A 16247-nucleotide genomic window follows, 5' to 3' on the forward strand; every position below is an offset into this window, starting at 1 on the left:
TATCAGGCTGTGCAACCTTTTAAACGTTGCAAACTTACAAAGTCAGCCAAGAGACAACCTTTAATAAATAACGTAATAATCTTATTGGCCTCTTTAAACCAATCTAACCATGCTAATAAGGCCGCGCTTATTGTCCCAGTGACGTGCGCTTATAGTAGGAGACACGCGACAGCTTGGTCGCAATCGCTGGAAATCACTTCAATTTTATTTTTTCAGCAAGTGCAGCGTGACGTCCGCGTCGTCGGGACTATAAGCGCGGCCTTACCCTTATCCTATCTTGTCCTTATCAGACAGCAAATAAAGAGGACGGATAGAAAGGAGATATGTCTGTGCAAACTCTTGTTGAACGCACAGTGACATAAGACAAAAGGGAGCAGCCAGAGGAAATCAAACCCCTCCACTGAGCTCTCAATGTTTACACACTAATTTTAAAAACAGATTTAAAATACTTATGGGAGTCATATTTTGGTATAAAAAGACAATGTAAAGTACCCAGCCATGACCCCTTAAACATGTCACTGCCATTAGTACACTTTGGTCCTAGAAGAAACTGACCCCTTAAATATGCTACTGCCAGTCAACATTTAAACGTTTATCTGGTTAAAAATGTCAATGCTAAAATAGAAACAGAGGAAGAAAAGATAATTTAACAACTTTAAAGTGGCACACAGCAATTACTCTGTATCTGGAAAACAATGTGATTGTTTGTAATATACTGTGCTGGTAACGTACATTTAGTGTGTTCCATGTATATATTATCCTCAGTAAAAAGATATTGAAAAAGAAAACATGCCACTGCCATTAGTATACGTTGGTCCAAGGAGGAGCTGACAGTTTAATGGACCAACCAACATACTGTAAGAGTCGTTTATAGATGTAGTTTGCACATTACCTTCTAAACCACACAATTTTCATCTTTTAGGTGTCAATACCCATTAAAAACACTAAACTACCTTAAAACAAAGATAAATGTGCAGATAGAAGTGATAACTTTAATAGCTTTAACCATGGTTAAAAGAAGTGCAAGCGTTCAGGACCACAAAGGTCCATAAACCAGAAGAATGCAACTTTGTGGTTCTGAAAACTTACACTCTTCTTAACTGTGAAGTAGCTATTAAAATGATCACTTCAACTTTATTTTCGTTTGCCTTTTCACTGTATTTTTTTTTTGCCCCCATTTTAATGTTTACGACTCGGTTCCACACTCTTGGGAACTCTTTAAGGATATGGAAGTATTCAGGAAGTATTCAAAAAGTATTGAAATATATGGCCTCTGGTGGTGCTTCTTAACACATATACTCAGGGTCATTGCTCTGACTGAATTCTCGCTAGCCCATCTAGCAATGAATGTAATTGTAGTGTAGGGTCACCAGGATTTCTGCAGCAGTGACACCCTAATAAGACCACGGGGCCACTGTCTGGCCATGTATTATTTGTTATCTTAACTCGGTGCCCAGAACATACTTGAAAACGAGAGGTAACTCTCAATGTATTACTTCCTGGTAAAACATCTTATAAATAAATACAAAATAAATAAACAATGATCCCCCAGCCAAGTGGCTTACTGGGCAGAACATCTCTGCGCTGCAGGCACCCTCCTCTGATGGTAATTACCCCATACAGCTTGTTAACAACTACACTGCCAGAGGGGAGTCACTGCAGGGCAAATACAAGGGGGGCAGCTTTACTAGACGGTAATTGGGGGAAAGGGGAGTCTTCACTATATAGAGGGGATGAGATCATGAAATCTCAGGGAAGGTGATAGGCGGGGCAGATGAAGCAGGTTAATATCACCTACAGATGGGGTGGTTGGGGGCAGGGCAGTATCTCCAACTGGGTGAAGATGCGGGCAGGTTAATCCCACACACTAAGGGCACTTGGAGGTGATAAATATCACATTGGGGGCAGATTTATAGCACGTTCAGGGGGAAATGGGGCAGCATTCTGCCTTGGGGTATATTTATACCACTCACAGGGGCTAAATGGGGCAGTATCCCCCAGGGGCAAAATAATACCACCCATTGGGGGGGTAAATGGGGCAGTATCCCCCAGGGGCAAATTAATACCACCCACTGAGGGGTAAATGGGGCAGTATCACCGCCTGGGGCAGATTGTGAGCGGGATTTCCAGCCGCAGAGCAGTTAGTAGAGGTGTAACAGCGGGTCCCGGGAACTCACCGGGTGGATAATACCGGAGCAGAAACCGCTTCAGCCGCATCTTGTCCTCCGTTTCTCCCGGTGCGCCGTTACCATGGAGACGGACAAACACACGCACAGCGCACTGCCCCCCGCCCCCCTTGAGGAGGTGGAGCCGCGAGTCAGAGGGGGTGGAGCCGTGAGTCTGAGAGGGCGGGCCGTGACTGTGAGAGGGCGGGGCTTCGGACGCGGCCGATGTCTGTTGCCATGGGGACTGCAGTCAGGGATGTGTTTTCCAAAGTGGCAGGAACAATATGAGAGGAATTCTCATTTATTATGTTAATTCTCTGATAATGTTTCCACAGTGACCCTGAATATGCCATATTTATATGCATACATGTTATTTAAATGTTACTGGCATATAATGTACCTGAAAGGCATTTACACCTCATGGGATCTACATTCTGTATAATATAAACATCATCAACTTCATAACCGCTGTACAAAGAAAAGTAGCTTTATCCTTAACAGCATCAGCTCATTACTGAAGGTTGCAACCCAGTAAATGTACAATATTGCACTAGAGAAGTGGCTGCACTCAGTGAATATGTACAGAACCGCAACTGGTGTCTAGATCCTCACAGAACTTCCCAGATTCCTCGATAAAGAACCCAAACAGTGGTTCAGAGCCATATCAAACCATGTACATTCATGGGAAAGTCTCTTCAAACAGCTTTTCTCTCTGTAGATAAGATTCTTAAAAACATATTCGAGAAGCAACAGAAAGTTTCATGGGGTGACCCAGTCAGGTATAAAACCTAATACAAAATAAACAGAGGTGCAAGATCATCCCCCTCCCAGATCGGGATACAAGGGTTCAGGCGCACATTTAGAAAAATTAAGTTTGTACATTAAATTTGAGTTGTCCATGCGTCACTTTTACAGCAAAATTGACATTTGCGGCGCTTGGTTCATAGTACATACAGATGTAGCAAGACTTACTGTTTGTGTTGCCATGGTCGCAATGATCGCTACCCGATCATGGCAGACACTGTCCCTAGCAAATGGCTGTGGCACTAGTCGTAATAAAAAGTGCCTTGCCTTTATATTTTTCAATTATTGATTAAATTTGGCGATCTTCTACTAAAATCCTTGCCTCACCATCTGTTCGTGTATTCCACGTGGGAGATGCGGGGATAGAGGATAGAGGAACAGAGCGAGGGTTCCCTTTGCCCTACCTTCTAGTCATCCGGCCCCTCTGAGGTACGGACCGGGGTGTGATTACTGGACTGTGACAGATACCTCTTGATGTGATTGTACTTACACTAGGCCGTGTAAGTATTATTGATATATACTGATCCCATCCATTTCCTCCCCCTCCCCTGCCCTCCTGGCTTTTCTTACCCTTGAGGTTTTTTTTTGACCTGAAGACTGCTGAGACCTGGAAAAAATGTCAGATCAAGGAAACGGAAAGTAAATACAGATGTTTCATCCCAAATATTTATTTTTCCATAGGTTCCAATCAACTAAAGAAAAAAGTTTAATATTGGCACGTGGGCCTAGGCAGGCTAAACAGTGGAAAGGTTTAGCTTAACAACTCACACACTTTAATAGGTCGTTAGCCTTAGCAGGGTTTAATAAATCCTTAATGAATATTATTACAAATATGTCCCCTGTATAGTCAAAATCGATATGGTCTTTGAAGTGACATTAACAAATAGATGAAAGTGGAAAATCACCCTGGATAGGGGGAAAGATGGCGGTGCACAGCGTGCCAACAGGTGCCTCATGCGTTCCGGAAGCAGGGAGTAAAGCGGAAGCTGGATGGCGATTTTCAGTGCAAAAATGTAATAAACAGCAATGAACAGCAAAGACATGATTAAAAAGAAAAAATCATCTTGAGAAAGAACTCTGACGCGTTTCGTGCATCCACTGCACTTTGTCAAAGCACCGCCATCTTTCCCCCCATCTAGGGTGATTTTCCACTTTCACACATGTCGGGCTGAGAGCACGCCAGAACCAGAAGGGCCGCATGTACATGGGTCGTGAGTAACCTGTCTTTGACACTGTATTTTATTCATATGGTCTAGCTCTAAGGGTTGTTGGAGTTATTATTTAGATAGGGGTCAGGGTCCCTGGTTTATTTAGGTTCCCTTGACATCCCTTTTCTATGTGTTACCCACATCCCTAATTATGAGCACAATTGACCTTATTACAGTTTTACTCTATATATTTTCCTGGATCCTCCAACAATAAATGGTGCAATTGAAATTGATGATCATGCTACACAGCTATTAAACATTTCTAAGGAGAAGCAATTTATTCCACTTTGAGCATTGGCAGAGAAGACTCTTCTCTATCCACTTCTACATTAACAAATAGATGTCGGATTTCAAGAGATTTCCTTGTACCCTATTATTTCTAAAGGTGTTATAGTATATTAATACCCTAATATACGGGGAACTCCTTTTATACTGGGTCCAATCCCCTATTAACCTTCGTATCTCTTATACACAGGGGAAAACAGTTTGCAGACCCCAAATCATCTGGAATAGCATTAAACTGTCATGAACATATTGAAGACCTTTCAGAGCTACCCCTGGCTTTATCCCATGTTCTTGCTGTGTACATATGGATTTTTCTTTAACATGAGACCTGCCGAGCCTTTCTACACACCCTATATGATCGGACCTTACAAAAACTTCACCACGGAACAGGTGACAAAAACCCTGTTCTTTTCAAATAGCTCAAAGTGGCCAATAGCTTCTCATTCTAAGGAGCAATAGAAGGAATTATAGGGAGTGGTTGTATGGAGCAATAGGGGGAGTTATAGGGAGCAGTAATATGGAGCAATAGCAGGGGTTATAGGGAGCGGTTATATGGAGCAAGAGGAAGGAGTTATATGGGGCAATAAGAGGAGTTATAGGGATGTGTTATATAGAGTAATAGAAGTTATAGGGAGAGGTTGTATGGAGCAATAGGAGGAGTTATAAGAAATGGTTATATTGAGTAATATGGATGAGTTATATGGAGCAAGAGGTTATATTGAGTAATAAGAGATATTAGGAGGGGGTATATAAAGCAATAGGAGGAGTTTTTCAGGAGGGGATAAATGGAGCAATAAGAGGTGTTATAGGAAGGAGTTATATGGAGCAACAGGATGAATTATAGGGAGCGGTTATATGGAGCAATGGGAGAAGTTATATGAAGCAATAGTAGGAGTTATAGGGAGAGGTTACATGGAGCAATATGAGGCGTTATAGTGACCGGTTATATGGTGTAATAGGAGGAGGAATAGAATTTCTGCTATAAAAACAGAAAAGGAGAGAGAGTGCTTCATTAATAAATCCTGTTTTCCCTAAAAAGAAAGTGCAAGTCTAAGTTTGTGAATTAATAACATAAAGAAGAAAAGATTCCCTTTAGAATGCACTCAAGGTTTCTTTGTTTAATATAAAAAGTGCATCAGACTGATAAAGTAAAGTATATGGCCAATCAGTGATCTATACATAAAAAGCAACACGATAATAACTGCTGTTAATTATATTCCCTATTGGGTCCACTAGATATAGTATCTGTATTCTTGGTTTGCAAATAAAGTAGTTATACTCCATGCCCGTAGTCACTCTCCCATTTCTCCCCCAGAATCTGTGTCATACACACTCATGCGCTGCTCCTCTCTCCGCAGGTTATGAACCAGCTCTCTCCCATATGGACGTACTCCCTGCTGGCTCTGACGCTGCCCGTGTTCTTGCTCACCGACATGTTCCGCTACAAGCCAACCCTCATTGTGCAGGGGCTGTGCCTTGTCATTGGGTACAGCTTGCTGTGCTTCGCTCAAGGGATCCCGGCCATGCAGTACGTCCAGTTCACTTTCGCCATGGTCACCGCAGCTGAGGTAGCTTACTACTCCTACATGTACAGCATGGTGACTGTGGACATGTACCAGAAGGTGACCAGCTACTGCCGCGGGATCACCTTGGCTGGGTACACAACGGGGGCCATGTTGGGCCAGCTCCTAGTGTCCGTCGGTCACATCTCATACTTCTACCTCAATGTCATCACCCTGGGCTTTGCGGTCATGGCATCCATAATATCTGTGACCTTGCCCATGCCCAGCAAGACCCTATTCCTCTACAAAGACTACTCCAAAGACTTGGTGCAGCAGGGCACCATGAACTGGGTGCATGTCACAGTTCACGTGCTGGGGAAACTCTTCCACCAGCTTTGGCTGGACTTCAAGGAGTGCTACTCCTCCAAGATGCTCATGTACTGGTCTTTGTGGTGGGCTCTCGTGACGTGTGGCTACTACCAGGTCTTCAACTACACTCAGATGCTTTGGAACAACGTGGAACCGTCTCACGGCTCTGTGTTTAACGGGGGCATTGAAGCCCTAGCAGCGCTCTTAGGTAAAAAACAAACAAAAACCATATCTCCTTATTGGAACACAATAAAATAATAACAAGCCATAACATTTTTAAAGCAGCAATCTACTCTACTCTCCATAAAAAATAAATGACGTTTATAGCAAGCCTGCCCTTTTTAAGATATCATATGCTAACAATGAGCCTCCCCGGGAGGTTAAAATGTCTACTTCTGTACATGTTTTTTTTTTTGCCATGGTAACAGCTGATGCCAATAAAATAAACAGCATGAAAATCTAAAAAAAAAAAAAAAAAAAAATTTAACGTTAAGGATCGAACAGCCCATTATAAAATATCAGATTATATTATGGCCATTTAATATATTTTGCGGGGATTGCTGCTTTAAGATTAATTTTACAACCATACAATGTCCTGTGCTAAGGCCCCTCCCCACCCCCCTCAACTTTATTGGCTCTCTGATAAGGACAGGATGGGCTAAGGGTAAATAAAACACTTAATTGAAAAACATTTCCCCATTCCTAAGAATAAGAATCAAAACTGTGCTTGACTTCCAAAGAAACAAAATCAGCCAAATCTTTGCTTTTAGCGAGGTTACATGCCGTCTCTTGATTCCGGATTCCAAACGGTATCATATAACTGCATCATCTTTATGGGACATGCACCAACCATCATAATTTGTTTATGGGAGTGCCAACTGACATATATATATATATATATATATATATATATATATATATATATATATATATATATATATATATATAAAAAGAAAAAGTATATGGTGCGCAAAACTGATTTAAAATAGTGTTGCAATGATGTCTATGAGTGCTGCCACAATGTAATGGGTGTACACCACCCCAAAGAAAATACAAAGTACAAAAAAACACAAAAGGCGCAAATCAGAGACACAGGTGCATAGATATACAACACCTGAAGGATAAATATGTGAACAAGTCCTATATTCGAATTCCAATATATATATATATATTACAACAAGACAAACTGCCTGCAACAGACTAAGTAATAATGAGTACTTAAATTAGTAATATAATAACCACTAACGGTGCTAGGGACTAGAAGTAATATAACAAGGAAAAGAAAAAGAAAAGCGTCCCAACTCAGCACTCAAGTATACTCAGAACAAATATCAAAGAAAATTATGATTTATTTAACAGCACAAATAATCACACATAATATACAAAAATGAAGATACTGATGGACCCCTAATACCCAAGGCAAGGGGGGAAAAAAAAAGCCTATAAGCACAAAATATATGTAGAACAAGGGGTTAACACTAACCCCTTGAGCCTACAAGGCCGGCCTCACCCCTAGTAAATATAAAACCACACAGCAAGCATAGATAACACATGCACCAAATTGCCTAATACATGCTGATGTCAAATACATATATTATATACATACACCGTAAATGCAGTTGGTATAATCAAGGCAAACCAGGCACAGTACCAAAAAGACACTGTTAGTATGGGATCAACAATGGTTAACAGTTCACATCAGTTACCATAGTCCATGAGACCATCCATGCCACACTGTGATAGTAAAATGTCCAAAGGGTAAAGATCTTCCAATTGAGGGGTCCAACCGCAGGGGAGTCAGGGAAAAACAAACGCCCCAAACGTATTATATATATATTAGGTCAGTTGGCACTCCCATAAACAAAGTATGATGGTTAGTGCATGTCCCATAAACAAAGTATGATGGTTGGTGCATGTCCCATAAACAAAGTATGATGGTTGGTGCATGTCCCATAAAGATGATGCAGTTATACGATACCTTTTGGAATCCAGAATCAAGAGACGGCACACAAGGAGGTAGTTGAGAAAAAAGTCCTGCATCACCCTGAGGAAGGTCCCTCCACGAGGACCGAAACGTTGGTTTATGATGTACCACTTTCACTAAATACACTTTTTTCTCAATTACCCCCTTGTGTGCTGTCTCTTGATTCCGGATTCCAAATGGTATCGTATAACTATAACAAAAAAAAAAAAAAAACAAAGCAGGCTAGGGGTTAAAAAAACAGTGCATGAAATGTGACTAGAGCCCATCCCTCCCCCTGTGTAGTGTGCGATTTATGACTTGAGGTGTTAACTAGTCCCTGAATGTGAGGGATGTAAAAGAGAGGTGTGTGTGTTATCAGAACCTGCATCAGATTTCCATGTCTCCAGGATCAGCACAGGTATGAGACCCACAGGTATAGGTTTGTTGTAACTCTGTCCTTCTGTCACAGGGTCCCTGGCTTCTTTCATGCTGGACTCGGTCAGACTGGATTGGGGTGTGTGGGGGGAGCTGGCTCTGAGCCTCTTCTCGGGCATCAGCAGCGCCGCCCTCTTCGTCATGTACGTCACCAAAAGAATCTGGGTTTGTTACACGGGTTACGTGATATTCAAAGCTTCCTACATGCTGCTCATCACCATAGCCATGTGAGTACTGTATGTGTGGCTACTCGGTGACACTCCTCAATGCTGTGCAACACGTCAACCACATATCTGATGGTCACAGGGCGATGATACTAGGAGGTGCTGAGTACCAATACATTTTAGTTTACAATCCCAGAGTACCCCAATTCTGTATTTCCATTGCCAGAGTACCACTACTTTTTTTTATTAACAGACTGGCTTTCTTTTCTTTGATAAATAAGGTGTACATGTTTGCAGTAATTATACCCCAGCTAGGACATATTAGTAAATAACCCCCCAATATTTGTTTTGTTGGTAGAAAGATCACTCTGGGGCTCTTTAAATATCCTTTATCAAACCATGAAGTAGCAAAAAGGGTGTAGCAAGGATTGTATCTTTTTCTTACCCCTCTGCCTGCCATCACTGGCCTCTTAAATATATGGATAAGATGGTGTTTTTGGTAAATATATCAGTGTTCTCGCTCCATCTTTCACGCCGTAACCTGCAGGATGCAGATCGCTGTAAATCTGACTACGGACAGGTACGCACTAGTGTTTGGGACGAACAACTTTGTGGCTCTGGTGCTTCAGACCATCCTCACAGCCATTCTCGTTGACTCCAGAGGTCTCGATCTAGACATCCACACACAGGTAAGTGACTGGAGAGTATGCAGCCATAAACATCTTCTCAACCATTCATACTGGTGTTACATACTCTGAGATACATTTACAGATTCACCATATGTACAGAGCTTTTCAACCCTTGCACATCTCTTCTTCACATGTACAGAGCTTTTCAACCCTTGCACATCTCTTCTTCACATGTACAGAGCTTTTCAACCCTTCCACATCTCTTCTTCACATGTACAGAGCTTTTGAACTCTTGCAGATCTGTCTTTTATGTGTATATCGCTTTCCAAACCTCACAGGTCTATCCTTTGTTGTTATAAACTATTACGATCTTTAAATAAACAATGACACTACAAGAATAGATTTTGGCCTACCTAAGCCAGCAACTCAATGTTGATTTAACCTAGATCTCATTGTCTGTCTAGGGGTCATCTTTGACTCTGATGTCTCCTTCATTCCTCACATTTAGTCCCTCATGAAGTCCTGCCGTCTCCACCTTCGAAACATTGCCAAGATGATCCTTTTTCTTACTCGTGACGCAACTAAAATCCTAATCCACTCACTCATGTCCCGCCTCGATTACAGAAACCTCCTCTTAGTTGGCATTCCCCTTGTCCGCCTCTCCCCACTCCAATCCATCCAAAATGCTGCTGCTAGACTGATCTGCCTCACTCACCGCTCCACTTCTACGGCTCCACCTGCAGTATGCATATCCCTACATTGGCTTCCAATTCTAGCCTCTAGAATTAAATGTAAAACACTACTAATTACTTACAAAGGTCTCAGTGACACTACCCCCTCCCCCTTGCATCTCAGCCCTCATCCCCAAATACATACCTAATCACCGCCTACGTTCTGTCCGTGACATTTGACTTTCCTCCCACTTTATTACCTCCTCTCACTTCCGCCTGCAAGACTTCTCCTGTGCTGTCCCCAATCTCTGGAATTCCCTACTATGTATCATCAGACTCACCCAGCTTTCAGATGTTTAAAAACTCCCTGGAAAGTCACCTTTTCAAGGAAGCCTACTGACCATACCTCTAACATCCAACTCCCCTTCCCCTATATCCCCACTGTGACCAGCTGGGTGGTTGGACCAAACTGCACCCTATGTAACATACCCCCCACAAAAAAACAATGGCTTCAGCTGTTTGACAGGACCCAGCAGCGGATTTGAAGATCTGCCGTCCCTGTGCACTTACCTGTGGTGGCTGCCTCCTTGCTGCCGTCCTCCTTTCGAATCTCAGTGTCATTCGTCACCATGATATGGCATCGTGTTGCCATGGCAATGCAACATCATGTGACGTCACTTTGGTGACACTGCGATTCGGAAGTAGAAGCAGGACGGCAGCCACAGTTAAGTAGCTTCCCATCTGGCCCGATAGCGCAGCATCTGTATATCGGGGTGGCATTTTTTCCCGTCACCAAATATTACCGCCCTAGGCCCGGGCCTAATGAGAAATCCGCCACTGACTGGACCATATTCTAACCTGAGCCACCACTTTATCCTACAATGAGCAGCCACCTTACCTTTTGTTTCAACATTTTCCCTCTAGTTTGTAAGCTCTCATGAGCAGGGACCTTATTTATTACTGTCACGGGAGACCAGGTTATTTACACCTTTTTACTGAGATCATTCATTGAGCAAAACAAGGTAATAAAATAAATTATAATTTATTCGGCATAAATTCGCTTACACACAATGATACACAAAATACAGACAAAAAGACACACTTACTTGGGGTCTGGGGTCGAAAACTAGACTTTCCTAGGTGCAGGGAACTCCAAATAAGAGTTTTATCCTGACCGGGACTTAGCCCGGAATCTCCTGGTACACACATCGACATGAAGTTCCACAACCCACCGCTCCCTTCTCTTCTGAGAACTAGGACTTTCTGTCAGGATCGGGCTCAGGCCCCGCCTCCGTGAGGCACCCCGCAATATCACGGGTGACGCATGTCAGCTACAACCTAAGCTTAGGCTCCGCACCACTTGACAACACGGGCGATGCGCGTCGCATGCTACCTACACGCAGGCGCCACGTGGACATGGGCAAACAAGGGGTAAACACTCAGCTGCTCCACACCTGTAGTGCATTCTGCCCTGGCCTATCAGCGGACAGCATACGTCTAACTACTCATTACCCTGCAGCTGTGGGCTGTCCTGCATTCGTTACCTTTCACCTGTGTGATGCCTTTCCATTGGCTGCCTCTCCTTTAAATGCTCAGCCAGCCCTCCTGCAAACTGGCTGAGCATAAACTTAGGTTTGTGTTTCGTGTGCTTACCTCAAGCAACCTACTGCCTTGTTTTGCTTTCCCATTTGACCACAGCTCGTACCTGGACCTCTGCCTTCTCTGACCCCTTGACTTCGGCTCGCTTTAGGACTTTCACCCGCTCTCCTCCTTGACCACGGCTACAGATAACGATGATTCTACTCTCTCCAATCCCTGACCACGGAGAGTATATGCTACCATCCAGACCTCTCCTACCCTGCCCCAGCCACACGACCATTACGCTGCACTCCGGACGCGGTTATGCGGTTGTAGGTCCGTGGCTACTAACATCCCCACATCAGCCTTGCAGTCCCGTCCAGTTTGTGGTGAGCACCCGTCATACTTTCTTGACCACAAGTTAGTACCAATCTCCTGGAACTAAAATCGGCATGAAATCCCATCCACTACGTTCAATTTTGAGAACTTGGCCACAAAATGTCGGAACTTAGACTCCAGCGGGCAGACTTTTCAGACTTGAAATCGAAGCCGGTTGCCTTGCTAATCGCGCAAGAGCAACTTTGAAAAACCCGCCTGCTCTCTTACAACAGGAGGACACGAATCTGATTGGCTCACAGATTCTTATAGTATTCTGAGTTTCATTCACAAAACTCAGTAACCAATCAATCAGTGCATGGGAAAATTCCCAAACAACCAATCAGAGCCAAGCCGACTAGAAAAGCTGGGTCAGCAGGAAATATGAAATAGCCAAGAGACATGCGCATGGTTGCCACCTCCGTCCCTGGCTATCTCAATGCCACCCGCTGGGACAGGCTCCACCAGGTCTGGCAGAGCAAGTGCCAGCCCGGATGACTGCCATTGTTCTCCGGACCTGGGTACTCAGCCTTTCCCCTCTGACCAAATGCTTTTCACACCTCTGGCGTCCTTTGACTGCTTGGAACTCTGATGTCCAGCAGACTTACTGGCGCCTATGGGTTAGCTCACGCAGCCTGTTTTGACATGGGTTTCCGAATGTAACAAGCATATTACATTACGTTTTTTTTCTGTTCAAGCATATTACATTACATACATTACATTAAAGTATATTTTCCAACATTTAGGTATCTGTTTAATATACTTTTGAGACGCTGGGTACAGGGGACAGAATAAGAAAGATGTTGTACTTTTATTCCTAGCTACCTTATTCCCCATACACTATCTTTTGGACTCAGTCTGGACTCTGAGAGTCCCCCCTCGACCTTATATACGGTTGGGGCACCCACAAACCCTACACTGGTTCTGGGTTACCTGGCACTAGCTGGGGTACCCCCCCCCCCTTTACCTAGGGATTCCCTCAGCTACAGGGATACTTATTCATCCCTGTGCCTCATTCACCTTTCTGGGATATGCTGAAGCAGGGTACCCTAGTGGTGAGTGATGCTTGCGTTCCCAAAGGGGAAGTATTACAGGGACAATGTGCCTACATGTATTCAGTTCAGTTGAAGTACTGTATGTGCATCATGTTTTTATTGCAGTGTCACATATGAGAGGATGTGTCTTAATAGAAGACAGAGCTGAAAATGTTGGAAAGGCTTGAGTGCATTTTTAATTGTTTGCCTTAAGTCAGGCCTGCACAACAGGCGGCCCGCGGGCCGCATGCAGCCCGCCTCCACTCATTGTGCGGCCCACGGCGGCTTTCCCCGTCCTCCCTCCTGAGTCTGCTCTCCCCCCCCCGCGAGCCCGCTTGCCCCTCCTCTCCCGCCCGCGAGCCGCTCTCCCCCCTCCTCTCCTGGCCGCGAGCCGCTTCCCCCCCTCTTCTGGCCGCGAGCCGCTTCCCCCCCCCTCCTGCCCGCGAGCCCGCTCCCCCCTCCTCCTCCTCAAACCTGCTCTCAGGACTGCATGAGTGTGTGAGTCCTGTTTGCTCTGCCACCGTGAGGTGCCGTTGGGGGGGAGGAAAGGTGCAAGGGTGGGGGAGGTGAGGTGCAAGGGGGGGAGGTGCAGGGGAGTGAGTGAGGTGAGGTGCAGGGGGGGGCAGGTGCAGGGAAGTGAGTGAGGTGAGGTGCAGGGGGGGGCGGTGTAGTGGGGTGATGTGAGGTGAGGTGCAGGGAGGAGAGTGATGGGAGGTGAGGTGCAGGGGGGAGGTGTAGTGGGGTGATGTGAGGTGAGGTGCAGGGGGGAGGTGAAGTGCAGGGGGGTGAGTGAGGTGAGGTGCAGGGCGGGGGGAGGTGAGGTGCTGGGGAGTGAGGTGAGGTGCAGGGGGGAGGTGTAGTGGGGTGATGTGAGGTGCAGGAGGGTGATGTGAGGTGCAGGGGGAAGGGTGAGGTGTAGGGGGGGAGGTGCAGGGGGTGGGATGTGTGTGCCTGCAGGGGGGTATTGTGTGTATGTGGAGGGGGAGAGATGGGGGTGTGAGAGAGGGTGTCTCGCAAAGGTTGATGATGAGGGGGGCAGGGGGAGATATGAGGATGAGGGGTGCTGGGGGAGATATATGAAGATGATGAGTGCTGGGGGAGATATGAGGATGATGAGGGGTGCTGGGGGAGATATGAAGATGATGAGGGGTGCTGGGGGAGATATGAAGATGATGAGGGGTGCTGGGAGAGATATGAAGATGATGAGGGGTGCTGGGAGAGATTGATGAGGGGTGCTGGAGGAGATATGAGGATGATGATGATGAGGGGTGCTAGAGGAGATATGAGGATGCTGATGATGAGGGGTGCTGGAGGAGATATGAGGATGATGATGAGAGGTGCTGGGGGGGAGATATGATGATGATGATGATGGTGATTATTTTCCCCGTTCGGCCCAAATCTGTTTTCCTTGGAGCAGTTCGGCCCTTCGCACTTTACAAGTTGTGCAGGCCTGCCTTAAGTGCTCAGTTTATTTTGAAGGGGTTGACTGTAGACACTGCAGTGGTTTTAAGCCCTCTCCCCAAGGAATCCTAGCCATGCCAGATTTTAGAAATTGCAGTGGCAATTGAAGTAGAACCGACAGTTCACACAATCCCAAGTGTAGTGTAGTGGTCATGCTCCACCCCCCCCCCCCGCTTCCCTCCCCCCTGCGCTTCCGATCGTTGCTAACAGACCGCAGATTGCGCCAGGCGTGCATGCAGCAGCCTCCAGCGGGACCTTAGCCTCAGACACCTCTTCACATCTCTGCTATTCACCCACCACACTGAGCGCCTGCTAATTTATACTAATCTTATCACTCGCTAAAGAGTTTAATCTCCATCCCCCCCCCCCCCCATATTCATCACTTTAGTATATATTTGCTTCCCCCCCCCCCCCCCATATTCATCACTTTAGTATATATTTGCTTCCTTCTAAATGTACTGCCACAGCACAGGGGAAAGAAGAAACTTATGAGGTTTGGAAAGTTATGTACACTTCAAGTGAAGCGCTATGTACATAGCTGGCGCTATATAAATAAAGATATACTGTATATACATACAAGTACAGTGTCATCTATGAAAAAATCTTGTGTCGCTCCACTAACAGTTATCACACCCTACATCAAATCTACTTTTCTCCAGGACCAATACGGCTACTACAGTAGTTCTTTCAAAGACATTGATCACTTGAGTAGGAATCCTGCGTTTCCAAACGCTTGTCACAATTGAGGGAGACAGGTTGCTTTTTTCATGATGAATATAGTAAGAATCAAAAGTTCTTATAATATGAAAAGCCCCGCTTCTTGATGGCCAATATTTGCAATTCGATTCAGGAAAGTTGCTTTATAAATGCTATAAAAATCTGATTTTAATATATAAACCTTGAGTTGTATAATGAATAGTTTTTTTTTCTTTTTTTTTTTTTCTTTTAGTTCCTCATATATGGCAGTTACTTTTCAGTCATATCAGGATTGTTCTTGATAAGAGGTATATACACAGTATGCAACCCAATGAAAAATAAGAACCTCTCGGACCCACAAGAAATGACCCGGCACTGAAGAAAACAAAAAGTGACGATGTTGACATTGTGATTATGATAAACTTTCTACAGAACTAAGATGTGATATGTATAAATAATCTACATTGTTTGAAATTTGTTTTGCCTTAGAATTTTTCCGTTCCGTTTCCCTTTGTATGTGAAAATAAACCTGAATTGTTATTGTTATTATTCCACTTTTATTAATTAAAATTATGTGCAATCCTATATGAAAATATTGTAGTGTAAGTCATTTTCAGAAGTATTAAGGGGGTCATTCTACATGTTCCAACAAAGCCACAAAACGAAAATACGCTTCAGAGTATTTAGAATTTACTCCTAAAAGTTCAAAATGACCTTGTACCATAAAGGGACCCTATGTGGGTGCCGGCACAGCATTGGAGCTCTTTTATACATTGGTTAACATTGCAGGCCTGTTTCTTCACAAAGACTTGAAAATAAACTGGTATGTGTAATCAACAGTGCTGTGGTATTTGCAAGTGAGATCCCGTCAAGAGTAACTCATGACTCCCGGAACACGAGCAGCTGTA

General features: G+C 44.4%; 2 protein-coding genes across 3 annotated transcripts in view; one reads left to right on the forward strand and one right to left on the reverse strand.

The window, feature by feature from the left end:
- Positions 1–2333, reverse strand: part of DAW1 (dynein assembly factor with WD repeats 1) — a 45949-nt gene extending 43616 nt beyond the window's left edge. Inside the window, exon 1 of the mRNA XM_075570168.1 lies at positions 2178–2333. Coding sequence (XP_075426283.1) covers positions 2178–2217 — 40 coding nt within the window. The 5' untranslated portion in view covers positions 2218–2333. The remainder of the gene's footprint in view (positions 1–2177) is intronic.
- Positions 2334–4651: 2318 nt separating this feature from the next.
- LOC142465835 (thiamine transporter 2-like) lies at positions 4652–15912 on the forward strand. 2 transcript variants are annotated; one of them, XM_075570165.1, is made up of 5 exons: positions 4652–4852; positions 5821–6541; positions 8766–8958; positions 9443–9584; positions 15593–15912. In XM_075570165.1, the coding sequence occupies exons 1-5, from the start codon at positions 4703–4705 to the stop codon at positions 15716–15718; spliced, it is 1332 nt and encodes a 443-aa protein (XP_075426280.1). In that variant the 5' UTR covers positions 4652–4702; the 3' UTR covers positions 15719–15912. The 2 variants fall into 2 exon arrangements, with proteins under 2 accessions (XP_075426280.1, XP_075426281.1); XM_075570166.1 differs by having other exon boundaries at positions 8766–8874.
- Positions 15913–16247: the final 335 nt, after the last annotated feature.

This window comes from Ascaphus truei, chromosome 14, assembly GCF_040206685.1.
Source record: "Ascaphus truei isolate aAscTru1 chromosome 14, aAscTru1.hap1, whole genome shotgun sequence".
NCBI classification, from domain to species: domain Eukaryota; kingdom Metazoa; phylum Chordata; class Amphibia; order Anura; family Ascaphidae; genus Ascaphus; species Ascaphus truei.